Consider the following 18,971-nt stretch of genomic DNA (forward strand, 5'->3'; position numbering starts at 1 on the left):
AATAATATAATATAATAAAATAAATAAGTAATAATAATAAATAAGTAATAATAAATAAGTAAATAAATAAATAAGTAAAGGTTACTGTTTCTGCAGCATATGTTCTATACTTCACCTTTATCAGCAGCTGGAAGAAAACTTGAAACTACAGATGGTGGGCTTTGGCCAAAGGCTGTGCAAGGGAAAATCTTCTCTAGGAGAGACCATATGTCCCAGTGGAGATCTGAGTGTTCTCTACATCCTGCACAAAATACTCAGATCTTTACAGAAGACTTCTGTATTGTTTAGTTCTAAGTGCTAAAGCTATGAGGATACAAATCAGTACTGGGTTGACGAAATTAAAATATTTAAGATTAATATGTGGTTCAAGATAGGTCTTATAGAGATTGATCATGTAGATTCAGGTGAAATATTGATAGAAATGAATTTAATGCAAAAAAGAAACAGTATTCATTCTAAGTCACATTTTTCAAAGATGGAACAATTTGTACAGTTAAATATCCTGAAAATCTGGAAAGTCGATAAATGTTTCCATTGTATGACATTGGGTGTGGTACAGAAGGCCTTATATATTCTGGTAGGTGTACTAGAAGAGGATACTGGTAATCTAATTATATTTATCCAGAGTAGGAACTAGTTTTAAATGAAATTTTGCTTGGATTAAGGCAGAAATTAGAACAAAATTATAAAATAAAACAATAAATGAAAAATATTAAGGAATGTTAACAGTGATAAAACTAAATTTCTCACTCATGGCTAGACAAATAGAACATAGTTTTCTCATTCTTCAATTGTCTCCTTGGTGGCACTGCACCTGAGCAATCAGATATGATGAGATGATCAGATATATAAGAGGTTCATGAAAATATGGATTCTTTATACAATCCATGTGTATAGTAATATGCATGCATCTGTGTGTGTGTATAGCAGAAAAATAAACTACTTGTGGGAAGATTACAATATACAACACAAATGTCCTGCAGGTTTTATGATAGACTGGAAACTAAAGATCACGTGTTCTTGTTGTAATGTCTGACCCCATGCTTCAAATAGCTTAAACATTTCTTAATATCAAGAGAGATCTAATAATGACAGCAGCTGCAACCAGATCTCAAGAAAGAGCTAAATTATACATCTCAAAGAGTATTGAACAAAAGCTAGATAAAAATATAGGAGGAACATGAAGATAATATATAAATTACTTAATGTGAAAATTACTTAATAGAAAAATGTGCCCATGGATTAGCAGCAGTGGCAAGACCAAGAATAACTCCTTGAAGGTCTTAATACAACACTGGTGATACATTGGGCAATAGAGAAAGAATAGCCTGGTAGTGTGATAAATTCTGCTAAAAGAACTGTGGTTATGTCATCATTATTATTAAAGACAGCTAAATCCCACACTTTGAGGTATCAAGGTGTTGTAGGAAAAAGTTTATAAAACTGTGTGATAAATGTTTTCAGCATTTTTGAAGGATAGTAAATACTCTAAAGGGAGAAATAAGAATTCTGGAGCACTTCAAAATAATACAGAATCAAGGGATGCAATTTGCAAATTATTTACATGTTGATACATTACTTTCACATAGCAAAATGTCCCTAGCAGGTAGAAGTGGTAGAGCACCCAGTAAAGGTATTTCTCCGTTAAGACAGTGAGTTGAATGATCTCTGAATGAACGTTTCTCTCTTTCTATTAAACCACAAAGGACATCCAACTTCTATATGACTAAATGAGGTAAATCTAACTTAATACATGAAAAATAAAACCTTCAAATATAAATCAAGAACTAAATAAATTATAGTCATTATTAGAGCAATTTCAGAGAAAATTTTTGTTCCACTGGTTGTAGAATTTGCATCCTAAAAGATTGCATACAATATTCTATCGTTACAAATATAAATGTTGATAGCAAGTTTTCCTGTTCAGTAGGCCTCTCCAACAGTGCCATCTGAAAGTTACTCTCAGATATATGTGAATCAAAACAGAACTTTATATAATGTTGTCCACACTAACTGGCATTCAATCCTACTTAATCAGCAAGCTACAGTAGGATCACAGAATCAATAAAATTACCATGCCATCTGCCTTTCCTGTACTCACCATCTTAATGAATAACGACTCATTAAGTGTTCTACAAGACAATTAGCTCTGGATGGGGGTTCCAGTAACAAGACTTTCTTAATACTGTTTCTAATTTTCTCTGATTAAAATAAAAAAAATAATACATATTATAAGAGGCGCATTATTTAAAATATGAAATAAATATTATATTTAATGACATTGCTCAATTTTTCTGAATCTTTAAAACAAAACTATAAGTTAGTGTTTTCTAAATGTTAAAGAGAAGAATACCCATTTCCATATGTGGAACTTATGTGTGCAGTCTTGAGTGTGTAGTGAAATGGCAGCTGTAGACAAGGGTGAGCAAGTCCCATGAATTTCTACTCGCTAAAACACATACCCTGCTAAATTTATTGCAAAATAACCCAATTTAAAGTCACGTGTAACAAGGAGGAATAAAAAATTTCTTGTAGAAAAATGTTAACGGTGTTGATGGAAATATACCGTAAATAAGACAATGCAGAAGACAATGACTACAACAGAATGTCTTATATATCATTATGTTGAATCTTTTATGGCTTTTTCTCATGTTGAAGGCTATCTAAAGAGTATTTAAGGAAAAAAAAATACAAGAACAAATAACAAAAAAGTTAATGTATAAATGGAATCCTACAGTGTAATGTATGGAGTAAATATTAAGGGTTTGTGTGTGCATATCGCGGGTCTAGAATTTTTTATATTCTCAAAGGGAAAAGATGAGGAATACAGAAAAGGTGTATGAATCTGATTCTGCATTATGAAGAATATCTGTGGGCCTACTGAAAACCTCCTGCCTCACCGCAGCAATAAGGCTGAAGAGAGGAGGGTGAATGTCAGAGCTTCATTTGCTTGCTTTAATCCTTTGTCTTTTGAGACATGCTTATTCTGATACAGTATTTCTCCTCTTTGCAGACGTTTTCTTATTCTCTGAAAAAGTTAAATTTTTATTGAAAAAAAAAAAAAGTCTTAAGGCTTGATCCTGCTTAATGCAGGGGACCAGATCATTAATCTTTGTCCTTTGTGTGGACTCCATTCAGACTGGAAAACAACACTTAAGAGTTCAACAGATGTATCTATGCTGTGATGTCAGGTAGCTAGTAGACAGGGCAAGTAGTGTTGGCAAGGTGTCTCTTTTAGAACGGTGCTTATACTGGTTATATATTTCATGCTATATAAAGAATGGCATTAACTTCTGGGGGTTTCACCCTGATGGATAGCTAAACTCCACCACAACTGCTTTCACTCCCTTTCCTCAGAGAGAAATAAGGATAATTTAGTTAAAGGGAAAGGTCACATGGAAGCAAAGAAAGAAAAAGTAATTATTAATTATTCTCTACTTCCCATCAAAGAGTGGTGGTCGAGTATGTCTTGGGAAGTAGGGCCTCAATACACATAGTGGTTTGGGAGGACAGATGTCTTCATAATCCCTGGAGGTCTTTAAAAGACATTTAGATGTAGAGTTTAGTGATATGGTTTAGTGGAGGACTTGTTAGTGTTAGGTCAGAGGTTGGACTCAATGATCTAGAGGTCTCTTCCAACCTAGAAATTCTGTGATTGTGTGTGTGATAATGAGAGACCTCCTTCTCCTTACCCAGCTTTTCTTTTCTTTCCTTCCTTCCTTCCTTCCTTCCTTCCTTCCTTCCTTCCTTCCTTCCTTCCTTCCTTCCTTCCTTCCTTCCTTCCTTCCTTCCTTCCTTCCTTCCTTCCTTCCTTCCTTCCTTCCTTCCTTCCTTCCTTCCTTCCTTCTTTCCTTCTTTCCTTCTTTCCTTCTTTCCTTCTTTCCTTCTTTCCTTCTTTCCTTCTTTCCTTCTTTCTGTGGCATCATATGATGTGGAATATCCCTTGGTCATTTTAGGTCGGCTGCCATGGTGATGTCCCCTCCCCACTTCTTGTCCACCCCCAGCCTACTGGCCTGGGGTGGGGGAACAGGTGGAGAGAGCCTTGGTGCTGTGCCTGCGCTGCTCACCAATAGACAAAACATTGGTGTGATACCAATTCTGCTCTAGCTACAAGTGCAGAGCACAGCACTGGAGGGGCTGCTGCAGGGAATGCTAATTCCAACCCATCCAGACCTAGCACATAACTACTGAGAGCAGTGTACTGGGTGGGGAAGGAGAAGGAGAGGGCGTGTTCTCATTATGAGAACATCTATCCTCCCAAAAAACTGCTATGTGTATTGAGGCTCTGCTTCCTGGGACATGGCTGAACATCACTCATTGATGGGAAATAGAGAGTAATTTATTTTCTCTCCCTCTGTGCTTCCATGCAGCCTTTGTTTGTTTGTTTGCTTCCCCTCTTCCTTTTCCCTTTAATTAAATTATCCTTATCTCAACCCGTGAGTTGATTTTTTTTTTCCTTTCCAGCATACTTTCTTCTTTCCCGCTTTTTCTAAGGAGGGGGAATGAGAGAGTGGTAGTGGTGGAGTTCAGCTGTGCAGCAAGGTAAAACCATCACAAGTACTGCACACAGCATTTTAAAGGCAGATATGGACTAGTAACTACAGACAAAAGAGAAGTCTTCAATGTGCAATGGTTAGAAGAGTTTAACCTAGAAAAGGAATGCAGAGCTCATATAAAAAGTTTTTTTCTCTTTTTCTTCACCACTCCTGGGAAGAAAAAATACAAAAGTAGAAACCTGTCTCCAGAAAATACTTTACATCTGCATTATAGGAATGATGCCTTCAAGGTGTGAATCACAGTGTCAGTTTACATAGCTCAGCTTACAGAGGTGCATGCTTGTACTCATTTGAATGTCTTGATATGGAACAGGATTTTGTTAAAAACTTACCTTTACTGTCTAGTCTGGAGATTGAGTTTAGTCTCTCTCTCTCTCTCTCTCTAATGTAAGGCATGACTAAAACATTTAGTACAGAAATACATTTTGGAAATTGCATTGAAGGAGTCTCTCTCTTAGCTAACAATATGTTGCTAGTGAAATGCTCAAAAAACAGGAAAAGTTAAAATGTGTGAGAAAATCAAAATAGTCTTTGTAAGAGATTAATAACTACAACTAAAACTATAATTGACATACTAAGCAGTAACTTCAATTTATAGACAAATCAGTTTGTCAAATGGTATGATAGAATAAGTAAATTCTAGAGTTTTTTGTTAACTGGAGATCCTTGGCAAAACAGCTCTTTAAGACCTAGTGGAGACTGAAATCATCTATTTTGAAGACTATTTTACTGATGGAGTTGCTTTCTTTTAAATAGTAAGGCCTATTTTGGCATTACTTTTCTGCTTAATTTTGTTCTTCTGCACTTCATCAAATGAGGGAGCAGACTGTGTTTATAGTATTGACACTGTGAAAAGAACACAGTGGTAAGTGGCAGATGGTGCTGATGATTACTTAAAAATATTTATGGCAATAGCAAAAACAAAATAGAATAGCAAAAACAAAATAGATAATAAGACCCAGTGGCCAACTACCCAGCTTCCCACCCCAGCCCCAAAGCAATTCCCACCCAAACCCAAAGCAATTATTTTTGCAACCTGCAGGGTAAAGTCTTCACCTAAAAAGCATTGAGGTTCTTAGCATAGTAAGCTTTGTAAGTGATGAAGAATGAAGTGGGTATTGATTTTGTCTAGTCTTATTTTTAATAATTTTAGGTGGATCTGTTATAAATTACTTTTTACATCATTCTAGCCATAGGACCTTGATTCCTTTTTATTTCTGTAAAATTTACTTGAAAAAAAAAAAAAAGGATGTAAACAATTTAAAATGAAGAACATGCTGCATAATGTTAGCAATGTGTCTTCCACAAATCTTGGCAAATGTTACTTATTGCCAATAAAAGCTGCATGCTATATAGCTATGAAATGGGGAGGGGGGGGAGAAGCAAGAGCGGGGAGAACAGAGGAGGTTGAGATGATTGTTTTACAACTTTATCACTGGATTTCCTGGCCTAGAAGAACTCAATAAAATGAGACATTTTAATAAAAAAAAACTGTTAAATACTACCATGAACACTTCTTTGACAACTAGCTATTCATTGTTGAAGCCAAAATGGTCACTGTCCTCCAGAGAAATAGATTTTTTTTCCCCTCTTGGGGACTTTTGCACTTTTAATATCTGATGAAGTTCTGAACACTGAAATATAAATCCAGTCATGTACATCTTTTCAATTGTTCATGGTGATGGATGAGTCATTTTCAGGTTGCATCCAGATGGCAATTTGCCAGGTTCCCCTCCTCACTCATTACGAAGACTACAGAGACAATAGTGGATGCTCATGGTCTTAAACTTGTAGCTGTCAAAGAATCATCATCCTTCAAGCATATCTGCCAGTTGACCATCAGCTGAAACACTCAGGACATTGAACATCTATAGGCCTAGAAGTCAGAAAGTATCCAGTAATACAGACCTTGCCTATTGCAGGATCTATGTCACATAATCTCTTTTATTGGTTCTGCAAGGTTATTGTTTTCTCTTCTCACCATTCATATTGGAAGACCAGTCTATTGATCACAACAGCAGTGTTACAGTACTTCTAATCTCCAACTTAAATGTATCTGGAGGTGATGATGGAAGAGATCCTTTATCTCAAATTCCTGTTTTCAACCTGACATCTATCACCCACAATATTTTCACACAGACAACATATATCTTTTCCACCTTCATTTTTGCCAGGCTAAGGCAAATAAGTTCTGCTTTAAACATGTTATTCAATCATCTGAACACCTTTCTAGCACTGTCCCAGTTTCAGCTTTAGTTCAGTGTTTTGTTTTGTTTTTACTTTGTGTTGCCAGGTTGTACTGAGAGTGCCATGTGAAGTCCCATCTGGCCTTGCCCAATGGCACTTACATTTCCTTGCTGTATTCCATTATTCCATTTAACATTTACTTTTTCTTTCCTTTTTTTTTTTTAAACAACTGTACCCTTTTCCAACTTGTCATTCTGTAGCCAACTTCTTACATCCCTGCCCTTCTTCTCTTCTTCAAACAATGAGCTTCTAGTGTATAAGTTTCTGCTTGTTCCAAAATACAAGTTTGAATATGCACAGTTGAATATTTGTGCATTTATATTGCTTGAATTCTTGAGGTCACGCATCTCTCTCTGTTTTATATTCTATTCCTTTCTGTATTGATGATACATACCAATGTTTTTCATGATTGAATTTCAGCAGCATGCTCCTACTTTTATGGCAAGATTTTTAATGGAAATATTAAACAAGACTGGTCAGAGGATTGATTCTTGTTGCAATGCTATACCTTCACCAGCCTCCTTCTTTGTAACTACTCTATTTTCTCTCCTTCATGCACTTGTCTGCTCTCTCCATAATCCCTGTACTATCTATCATTTTTGTGTCCATTGATAATATCCCACAGTATAAAATACCTTTCAGAAATCTATATAGAATAATCTTTTGCATGTTCTTATCTAGAAAATCAGTTAACGTATTGTAGAAAGCTATCAGGTTGTTCTGGCACAATCTTTGATGAAATGTTATTACATCTTGAACCCCCCCCCCCACACACACACACTTTCATTTACCTGACTTTAATTATGCTTTTCTGCCAAGTATCATGTAGCTGAATCTGATCAGTAACGAACAGAATATTTTTTTCCTTTTTGAATCTAGACAATTTTTAGTATGAAATAAATAGCACTTACTTTTCTCAATTTAAATGCCCTGCATTTGTCATGACAGATTACTAAAAATCCCTGTTACCAGCCTTTATTTTTTTTTTTTTGCATTCTTACAGAACTAGTGCTCTGATTACTCTAATGTCAATGCATAAAGCTTGTGTTGTTTCAATTTCCATACCCTCATTCCATTATCACTGGTATTGTATCTTCTTCGATAAACATTATCTTACTCCTTGAAAACCATCAAATAATGCACTCAGTTCTGGGACAATATCTAGAAAAAAAATTGATCTCTATCTCATTCTTGCTACGTAGTGATTCTTCCTTTTATTTTCCTCCCTCTCTTTTGTTTTATTTATACAGTGAAAACCTTTAGGTATTTGTTTTAATAAACCGTTTGTAAGGTTCAACTCAGCTTGATTTTTGGCAATTCTTATTTCACTTCTACATTTCTTTACCTCTAAAACACAGCTTCCTTTGTAGTTTGATCCTTTTTATCTGCTTTCATAGGGTTTCTGCATTCAGAAACTGTGCCTAGCCTCATTCCTTTAGAAGTTCATTGGCTTCTATGTAGCATAGTGATAATGTATTCATTGGAAGTCATGGAAGAGTCAAGGGTTTTTCCTGATGAATGTATTGCAATTCAACTGGAACTATCTGCTTTTCTCTTGATGTAAAAAGGGGACAGATTTCTAGCAGTGGTTTTTCCCTTGGAGAGTCTGGGTGAGATTAATGGAAATAGCCCATTCCCTTGTACTCCCTATATTGCCATATGGCAACAGAAGCCTTAGGATCCTACAATGGGCTCCATGTGGAAAGGTGGAGAATATTTTGGCCCTTTTTTTCTTGCTGATCGAATTGCATTACCATGATCACTTCTTCTAAACAAACTGGTAGTTTACAGAGCTTGGTCCTATTTTCTTTTTTTAGGCTGTGAAATCCTATATTGGATGTTGATTCTGTATTATCTGATATGTTTTTTCTTCTGGGTGCATGGTACCTCTTTTAAAGCCTATTTGTAAAATGAGCAGCATGCCTTATGACTGGGTGAGTGCTATACATAGTGTTAGCATAGGCTCAGTCGTGTCTAATGAGTCTGATCCCAAGTCCAAAAGGGAGAGAAATGGAAAACAGCTTAATCATTCATACTCATTAAAAACAGAAATACTAATCTGCCTTTAGACACTGAATGGTCAGACAGATTGATTATTTTTGTAATGTCTGGCCATCAAAGTACAAAGTGCAAAGTTCTTGCACACTGCATTTGGATAAAAGGTATACATTTTAGCATAATTTTCTAGTGAGATTCATGCCTGTTCAGTGATGTGGGTAGGCCACAGGATTGGCAGGATTTACATAGAGTGAAATTGATAGGATGTAAAGAAAAAAAATAAAGTAATTCATACATAGGAAGAAGTTAGATCTTCAGTTTGACTGTCCTCTAGGCAGACTCTTAGGTACTCTGCAAGATTAAGCTTTACACAGCTGAAAAACATCGCAGGTTGTATGGTATTTGTTGTTTTTAGTAGAAATCCTAAAAGCAAACAAGCAACAAACAAAAATAACTTTAGCTAGTATGATTTATTTCACACAAACTTCTAGTAATCAGATTATGCTATTCATCAGTGTTTTTTTCTAATGCAAGTGTTAGAACACTCTTAATATGAAGACCCACTGCTTCTTACATAGGAAATACACAGTAATGAGACCTGTCTTGTCTGCATTCAGCCCATATGAATGGGCAGTTTCTCTTTAACTGATGATCTTATTTGGCCATGTTCCTACCAAAAAAACAAGCAGTTGATTTTAATTGTACTGTTAAATTTTGAGGATCCAACAGATGTCTAGTTGAGTTGCAAAATTAGGTAATGTGAAGAAATCCCTGTTTAAGTGACAGATTAGATGATAAGTGTCCTTCTTATTGGAAATTGGTGGCCTGCTTTTATATTATGTTATGTTCAGTCAACATACAGTAGGTGAAGCAGATGGCTTACAGTTAAATTAGAACCATAAACCTTTCAAGGCTAAAGTTACATATGATTTAAATCTTTCAGCAGGGGTCCCATCACCTATTTCTCCTTCCTCTAACTTTGAATTCCTTAAAAAAAAAAGCACCTTTTTATCAACAGAAGACAAATCTGTTCAAATCCACTACTAGAAATAGTTACATTGAGACCTGTCCTGATTCTTAGTCATACCATCATGGAAAGTTTCATTCATCACTGGGACAATGCAATTGCTTATAATCTATCTTCCCACATTTATTTTATCACTCTCTTGGGCTAAAATGCTTCTACTGTCTATTTCTGGTATAAAGCCATCCAAAATTGTATAGAGACCAATCAGATTTATCATTCTGTGGCATTTGATGGCATCCATCTGTTTATTTATGAAACCATTAAAGACTTATTGAGTTACTAGACTACAGAGAAAATAAATTGAGTTATCATCTATAGTTAAATTCAGTCCTTGCATCGGCTGTCTTTTCAGCCTGTATGGTGTTTTCTGAAATTACACTGGCTTGCAGACCCAGTCTTCAGGAATACATTTGCTTCACAGTCTTTTTATGGCATTTCAAGTGAATTTCTAATGCATGAGCAATTTGTGGTTCAGGAAAATGTTGACAGAAGGATGTCAGGGTTTTCTGTTGTTAGCAGTTTAAAACCATGATAGGGACAGTCCTCTCTTAAAAGTAGCTCTTAAAAGTTTGGAGCTGCCCGATTTCTAGAATCATTTGATTTCTTCAATCAATATTGTGCAACCATTGTAGGAAGCTAGGTTTAAAGCCTATGGTCACAAATAAATTAATATAACTATCATTAAGTAAAACACTTTTAAGATGAAGGATGGAAGAAGAACTACACTCTGTACTCTATATATTCAATTACTGTATTGTAAGTACAAAGGAAAAGGCATAGGGTTTAAAGCTCAAAACTTGCTGTTAAGAAAATTGAATGGCAAACTTGGGAAAATACATCTTAACAGGATACTTTCTGTCTTGTAATAAGAGTGAGTTTGTATGGCATCCTTTCTGGTTGTGAATTAATAGTTCCTTGACTATGAAATCACTAGAAATATCCTTCTGAAAGAGCTAGTTTGGATCTAGCAAAGATGTTAACTCAAACCACCACAGAGAGCTGAAGGTTGGTGTTAAGGAGCTCACATCAGCTATGGAAGAGAAGTTGCCTGTTAGGACATCTTCCTTTACTGTGACATCACAACTTCTCTTATTTGCACACCCTGGACAGTTCTGCTTCATAATTCTTAAACTGAAGGCTAAAGGGAGTATAGGTCAGAGATGTCTGTGTGTCAGCTCACATCCTGCTAAACATAGTACATCCAGGCCAGTATTATCTGTATGAGACTAGGGCTGACCTCTGCATCTCTCTACATTGTCCCTTTACTATCTAGGTATAGCACTGTGCCTAGATATACAGGTATTTAATCAGTGCATTCAAATGACTATGTCTTTGCAGAACATGAAGCAATGTCAACAATGTAAATATCACAAAATGCTGATTTTTGGAATAAGTCTGAGCCTAGCAATGCTCTCAGAACTCATATATTCTGGTGCACCATACCTGACAGCAGAGCTGCTCAAATATTTCTGTGGAGTGCACCACTATATATCCTGTAGCTCCTGCACTAAATGGGCTTCTCTGATATCAGGGCTATTCCTGCCTGCAGTTACCCTGGTTAAAAATAATAATAATAATAAGTATATATATATATATCTAATGTATTGTATGGTGATTTTTCAGATCTTCCTTATAAAATGGAGCATAAACAAAGGTCTGTGGTAACACCAATTAGTAGGTAAATACAATGAAAAAAAGACAATGTTTAATAAATTGATTTTCCCCCCCAAATAAAAATAAATGCAAGGATCAGTTAAACATATGAAAAATAAAAATAATAATGAATTTAGTGTTTATGTAAATATTATTGTGCTTGACACATAAATCACACACCAAAATGCATGTATTGTTCATGCTGGAGAAGATGATCTAGGAAGTGACTGAAAGATAATTAATGTAGAAAAATGACGGATGAAATAATTTATCCAAAAGGGAGACACTTTCAACTAGTACCTGTATATGAACAACTTTTAAAATAATCCCTTTTTATAAACCTAATCTTTCTGAAATCTAGATCTCAAAAATGCTAATATTAAGTGAATTTTCCAAATTGCTAAACGTGAAGCATGAATCTGAACAGTAGAAGAAAAAGACCAGTCTTGTCACTTCAAGTCTTTCATTTCAATAAAGTTGTCTTAAGCACTCAAAACATGTTAGGGTGTAAATGAAAGATTGCAAAGGAAATTACAATGGCAAACTATATTTAGGGTTGAGGGTGACTCAATGTGACACAATTATGGAGAGTTTAGGATGACAATGTATCTACTCTTTTCACCCATTCTGTGCTTAATTTCTGCTATTTTTATATATATTTATTACTTGTAATTTAGGATTCAATGATACATGGTCTTGAGTATCTTCTCTTGCGTCTGACTGTAAGTGGGAGTTATCTGTTACCTTGATAAAGGGAAAATCCAGTAGAGCAGTGTGCTTTGATTCTGAATTGGAAAAATTGGTGATCAAAAGGTCACCTCCTTATACTTGCCCTCTGAGAGTGAAATACCAACATGATACCCATAACTGCAGTTCAAGGCTTAAAACTTGTCCCCGTTAGCATCATTCAGTGTACTTACCCACATGCACAGCTTCTTCAGGCTTTCCCTTTATTTCTTTCCCTTCCTGAGTATTTGCAGCTGTCTGCCTCTGTGTCTTACAGCTCAAGTTCAAATTCATACAACAGTGGGTTCAACAGAATTTGCTCTTCATCTACTGTCTAGAGATAAGCATGAAAGATTTAAATGGCTGATTGTAGTTAATAACCTCCAAAAAGGGAGAAAAGACTTGTTGGGACTTGCATCTATTGGAGCTTGCATGCAAAGTAGGATCTAGTCCTTGCTATATTATTGTTTACCTATGTGTTTGTGGGTGGATGATGCTCCTCCATGCTTGTAAAATGGGAATGCTAAATTGTGAAGATGTTGTAGTAGGAGCAAATTAATTAATATCTGAGAAGTTCTCAGATTTATTGTTGTAAGTGTAATAGAAAAACTTATAAATAATCATTCATAGTATGTTTTAGCACTTAATGTCATCCATTAATTGTCAGATTCTTGCATTGCCTAAGAAGGAAAGTCTGAGTCAATGATGGAATTAAGAATGCTGCTTCAGTATTTCTTGATGAATTTTCAGATCAGTGTCTCAGTATAAAAGATATGCTTTTTTTTGTTGTTATTGTTTTTTGTATGTTTATTTGTTTTTCTTCAGGGAAGTGCATATGAATCCATTATTCTTCCCGTAGATAAATGACTCTTGTCAAATATACTCATGCAGGACTCTTTGTCCACAATAGAGAAATACTGATTAGTTATCATCAGGGAAAATGGATATAGAATTTTAGATTGCATATTACAGTTGTGAGTACACAAAGAAGGTTTTTGTAGAGAGATTTTGATTACCTGAAAATGTATCAATGCATAAAAAGCTACACTACAAACTATTAGAGCATAACACATTACATTCAAGAAGAGACTGCATCTTTTCCTGGGGAAGCAGCAAAGGAAGATCAGCCATAAAGTGCAAATGATCTAAGTATAAATGGGAAATTCAGATGGAACTTTATTTACAATTTCTGGAGACTGAAATTATTAAATTCTGAATACCAGCTATTGAAAAAAAAATATCCTTTGAATAAGTTCTATGTGTATTTATATAAGGAGAAGATATTTTTTTCTTTTGTTTAGAAAACTGCAAACCAAGGATGGCAGCATAGAGTGAGCCACATCCTGAGCTTCATCAGAAGCTTGTTTTAGACTAGCATAGGTAGAGTTATGTTTAGCTGTATGGGTTCTGGTAGATTGAAATTAAAATTTATCCTTTAATTAAATTTTTTAATGATTTAGTAGCAGTTTCTCAGAAAAAAAAAAATTAATTAGAACAGAGAGAGTTCTAATTTTTGTACATTAAAATCAGTTTTTCACCTAAGAAACATTATCAGCTACCCATCAACTTCAATTCAGAGCAGATTCTGAAGAATGGTGTGAAAATAACATCAATTTTTTTTCTGCTTTTGTAAAGAGCTTGATGATGATGCAAGATAATGCAAGATGAGTGTGACAAATACATCTTTCTACAAATGACCACCCTTTCTTCTTGCAGCTGCTGGAGCTTGAGGTCCCACTTCCCACCACAAAGACACACACAGTTCCACCTTGCTTTGTACCAGAGGAAATCTGGAATGCCATTACAGAACACTCCACAAACTCACATTATTTTCAGTAGGAGTGATGCCAAGCTCCTTTCAATGTTGATTACAGAATCGTAAAAAAAATAAAACAAAATAAAATAAGGCTGGAAAGGACTTTTAGAGATCATTTAGTCCAATCTCCTCTCTTCAAGGCAGCATCAGCTGCATGTAAACAATTCTTGGCAGATGTTTGTCTAACCTGTACATAAAAACTTACAAAAATGGAATTTCTGCTTCTTGACTGTATATTTTTTTTTCATGTACATTGCTGTGCTGTTAGAAATTCGTTCCTAATAGTTAACCTAAATTTCCCCTGCTACATTTTAAGTCCATTGCTCCTTATCATGCCCAAAATGAGCATGGCAAAAAGATTATTTCCTTCCTTCCTCTTCTCTGCAGCCTTTTATATTTTTTATGTTTCTCCTCAATCACTTTTCTCTGCATCAAAATAATCCCAGTTCCTCGAAGCTGGTCAAGGTCATGTTTTCTAGGCCTGATTGCTTCGTATTAGTCTTCTGTAATGTGCCTATGCAAAGACAGATGAAACAGGAGTGTAAAATACAGAGGACTGGTGGGGGAATAGAGTATTTTAAAAGGGAACCTTCATAAAATGATACTCAGCATTGAACAGATGTTTTGCAAGGACACCAGCTTATCTTTCAACCTCCTCTCCAGTGCACCCTTTTCACATACACAACTTCCATATTCTTTACACTTAGGGCTGATATAACTGAAATGATTTGATGAAAGATATGCCTGAACAAAGAGGTGCATGATGTGTGGTGCTGTAATTCTGAATTTGGGCAATATGCAGGGTATATAGAGTAACAGGAAAATCAAAGCCGTGGTTGATTGAGAATGTTTGTTTCCCAAATCTCAATTTTACTAAGTGACTTGACGTTAAAAACAGAAAAGCTTACTCCATGCTTCTTCCTAGGTTTGGCTATTTTTAGGATTTCCTGCAGAGATTTTGGCCCCAGGCTTTAATTCCTTCTACCCACAAACATGCCCATCTCTTTCCATACACAGTGGAGTCAATGATTCATGTCTGGTGCAGTCAGCCAGCAGGGTTCAGTTATTTATTCCTGCAGGGTTATGGCACTTTGTAGCAAGGTGCAATGAAAACTGCATTGCATGGAGAGAAATTTGTCTTAGGAAGCAAGTATGACTTAGTTCTCAGCAAAAGAATTGCATGGAAATTTAAGATCTATGATCTATATTTTGCTTACAAGGATGTGTAATTCATTCACAAGGGAATTTGTAAATTTTTCAGGTAATTCTTAACTGTGGCACAAATATCGTCTCTTAACACTTAGATATAGCAGTGTAATCTGATAATCTATTCCATCAGTAAAGTGCTAAGAAATTCCATAATAAATTTTTACCAGTTATTAGTAGACTAGAGCTCTATTCAAACAATATTTTCCTGATGTTATGCTTCAGTGAGACTTTCTTTGATTTTTTTGCCATTGATCAAAAGTACTGACCTGAAAAGAGATTTTGAGAAAGCACCATTCTCCTGCATCTTCTTATCTTAAAATAAGTGATTTTTTTATTCAATGGAAAATGCATGAAATATTCCGGATAGCCAAATGAACAATCAGAAACCACGTCAAGTATAAAGATTTACTTATTTAAGGCTCAGTTTTTGCATTAGATTTAGAATTTGTTTTTGCTAACTTTAGCACAAATAATTTTTCTATGCTTAGGGAAGCTACTTTGTACTTTGCTGCTGTGAAAAATTCTTCCTGTCCCTGTGAAAAATGCAAGACATACTGGATTTTATATCCCAAAGCAGACAAATCCCTGTACTGAACCAGTATATGAACTATGTAGTAATCAACAAAGATGACTTCAGTCACAACCTATCCCACTATCCCAGTATGGCCCAACTATCAAAGAGAAGTTTTCATCAGCCAACAGCTCTTGAGGTCTACTTTATATACTGCGCAAAGCTCAGGGGAGACCCAGTACCCTTATATTGGAAAAATTACACTATCAAATCCTTACTCAACAGATCCAAGGAATGCTGAACACCCATTCCCCATTCTCTGATCACTTATTATATCCTTTACAAAATGTATAAACAGGGAAATGCTAGCAAACTTAATCTGGAGTCCCAGTCTAATTTCTATGCAAAACGTATAGCTGTTATTCATCCATCAAACTGGTAACTGATGCAAAGACAACAAATTTCTAGAAGGATCAATCAACATAAATTATTTCAGCCTGTAAACTGTCATGTACAGAACACTCCTGGAAGCACTTGTCTAGCTCTCCACACCCATAAATCTTGCAAACACTTAAAAAGTTGTAATCTGTCCTAAAGTCTTCAGGTATCTGTATTGATCCAGGAAGAACATTTATGGCACCTACTTTACAAAATGTAAACAGGGCACTTGTAAAGGGAGACACTCTTCAAACTAAACTGCTTGAATACTCACTTGTGAATTTACAAGATTATGAAAACGTATTATGCAATCACAAGCTTTAGATTGTACCTTGAAAGCAATTTCCCCAGAAATTCCTTTCCTGGTTTTCAAACAACACTTCTGCCTCCCCCATATCTCCCTGATCTTAGCAGCAGAAATACATTTCTCGTGAATCAGCAAGGCCTGCACAGATTCAGATATTGTGATGGCAACAAATGCTACGTGAAAAACTGTTTCATCATATTCTACAGATTCTATTTTTTTATATCCTCAAATGTACCAAATACATCTTTTCTATAGATACATATAGGTGCAACTGAAGAACCACAGTGCAACAGAGTGTACTAGCAATCTGTTAAAGACAGAAACTCCCAGCTACCAGTAAAAGAATATATTTGTAGAATAAAATATGTATTTTGTGAGTATACCAAGGTTAAAGCAAAACAATTTTACAACATTCTAGTTCTCAGACCTGAATTATGTTAATATGGGCCTTTCTAAAAAAAATAAATAGCTCTCTCATCAAATCAGTGCTTCCACTGAGTGAAAAAACACCTGAATGTTACTGAATGTTATGAAATTAGTTCCAAAGCTTATCTCCTAAAGATGTTTTATGGGTATAATTTAATATTTTTTTCACCTATTTCAAGTGTTCTGGTAGAAGATGATCTCCCTTCAACCACGTCTCTTATAATTGATTCAGGGAAGGAACACAATTATCACTGGAGAAAAAATATTTTTATTTGCGCATTCACCAGTAGTACAAAGATAGCAAAAATGAAAGCTTGGCATGCACACTTAATAAAATAAATAATTATGTTTTAAAAGATGGATTCTAATAAAAATATTTATTTCTGGATGAATAGGGCAACCTGTCTGGATAGACATACATGCTAAAATGCCATATAATGAGAAAAACAATTATCTTTCTCGGTAGTAAGGTATGACCACCTTTACATCCATAGATACTTCTCCAGATCTTTTTCTATGTGAGGAGTTTTATGTTGTGTTACCAGTTCTACTGAAATTATTAAGTTTTTTATATTTTTGAATTAAAAACATATAAATCCATAAATATCCTACAGATTTTCACAGGACAGTTTAAATGTTGTTGTTCAAATGTAAATGTTCAAATTAACTGGCATATTTATTCATAGTGTTTTTTCCATGCTTTAATTGCATCCATTTTGCACAGTACCTGTGCTGCTTTCTGTAAAAGCCCCACCTTCAAATCGGTAGTTCTAAGCATTCTCCAAAGCATAAGAGAAGAGAATGGAATATTGATTTCTCAAGAAATCATACATTAGAAAGTGAAACAGGTGGGGGGAAGGTGCCTCATTGGCAATGCTTCTTGAAATGCATTCTGATCTTCTTTGCTTTTGGATGCCACTTGTACCACAAATCTACCACTCTTTAATTGGAAAGCTGTTCTGTCAGATCTTGAAAAGGAAATGTTCTTTCTGTTCAAAACATTTTCAGCGTTTCAGGCCAAACAATTTATGTAGAGGAATAGATCTCTGTTTAAAGAAATAGCAGCAGACTGCTCATTATTGCATCTGGAAACTTACTTTAACACATTCTTTGTTTTGAAAGCAAGGCTATGAAATATGCACATTTTATGACCTGAATAGTCACAAATTAGAGAGTTGGCTGATTTTGTCTCCATATTATATGTCTGTCTTGTAAACTCGGAGTTGCTGTAATACCATTTTGCCTGTCCCAGACTGGTAAGGTTGAAATGGAAAAAAGTGAACCTGATTGAAGTTGCAGGTCTACTTGTAGTTGGGTTCATTCTAGATATAGTTGAAACCAATCTTATTTTCTATTAGTTGAAAAGAAAAAAAGTGTCCAATCTTATGTACACTGACTCCACACAGAGAGATATACTACAGTTCAATATCCTGGATCTCTTCCTGACTAAATGAGATGGCATTGTTAGACAAGGCTGTAAAATTAAATACCCCATTTGTAAGCTGAAATGCCAACACGGACTCAAATTCGTTACAGTAGACGGCTTGTTTAACTGTGATGTTGCACATGGGTGTAGTAATAAGATAAAAAGTAGTAACATTTATTTTTCAAATTGAGTGTGATCATTTTATTGAGAGAAAAAAAAAGAAAAAGTAATTGGGAAGGGACTTCTGATACTGTCCTGCAATTACAAAATATCTTTCAGGATAACGTGTTCTCCTTATGAACAAAACCAGAAGCAGAAATGGGATATAAAGTCAACCTTAACAATACATACTGCTCTTTCATGAGCACCTTTAATTATTCATTGTCTGCATATAGAGTGGTGTGTTGACATCACAACATTTAATATTCTGACTTCTCCCAGACTTTTAGGGCAATTCAAGGTATGATTATGGAAAATAGCATTCAAGTGATTGAGTAAGTTACGACATATTTCTCAGAAACGACAGGAAAATTATTACTGCCAGAGGAGGTAAATGTTGCTACAAGTAAGCATCCACATACACACATGAAAATTAATTCACTGTGGTTTTGTTTGTTCAACTGGTTATTTT

At 35.2% G+C, this 18,971-nt stretch overlaps 1 protein-coding gene across 8 annotated transcripts in view; it reads left to right on the forward strand.

The window, feature by feature from the left end:
• Nucleotides 1-18,971, forward strand: part of ATRNL1 (attractin like 1) — a 487,687-nt gene that overhangs the window by 434,156 nt on the left and 34,560 nt on the right. The window contains exon 30 of one of the 8 annotated variants that reach the window (XM_068688794.1): nucleotides 13,924-13,952. The exons of the other annotated variants lie outside the window; for them this stretch is intronic. Coding sequence (XP_068544895.1) covers nucleotides 13,924-13,937 — 14 coding nt within the window. The 3' untranslated portion in view covers nucleotides 13,938-13,952. Of the gene's footprint in view, nucleotides 1-13,923; nucleotides 13,953-18,971 lie in introns of those variants that run through there. 8 annotated transcript variants of the gene reach the window in all.

Source organism: Anas acuta, chromosome 7 (genome assembly GCF_963932015.1).
Source record: "Anas acuta chromosome 7, bAnaAcu1.1, whole genome shotgun sequence".
NCBI lineage: Eukaryota > Metazoa > Chordata > Aves > Anseriformes > Anatidae > Anas > Anas acuta.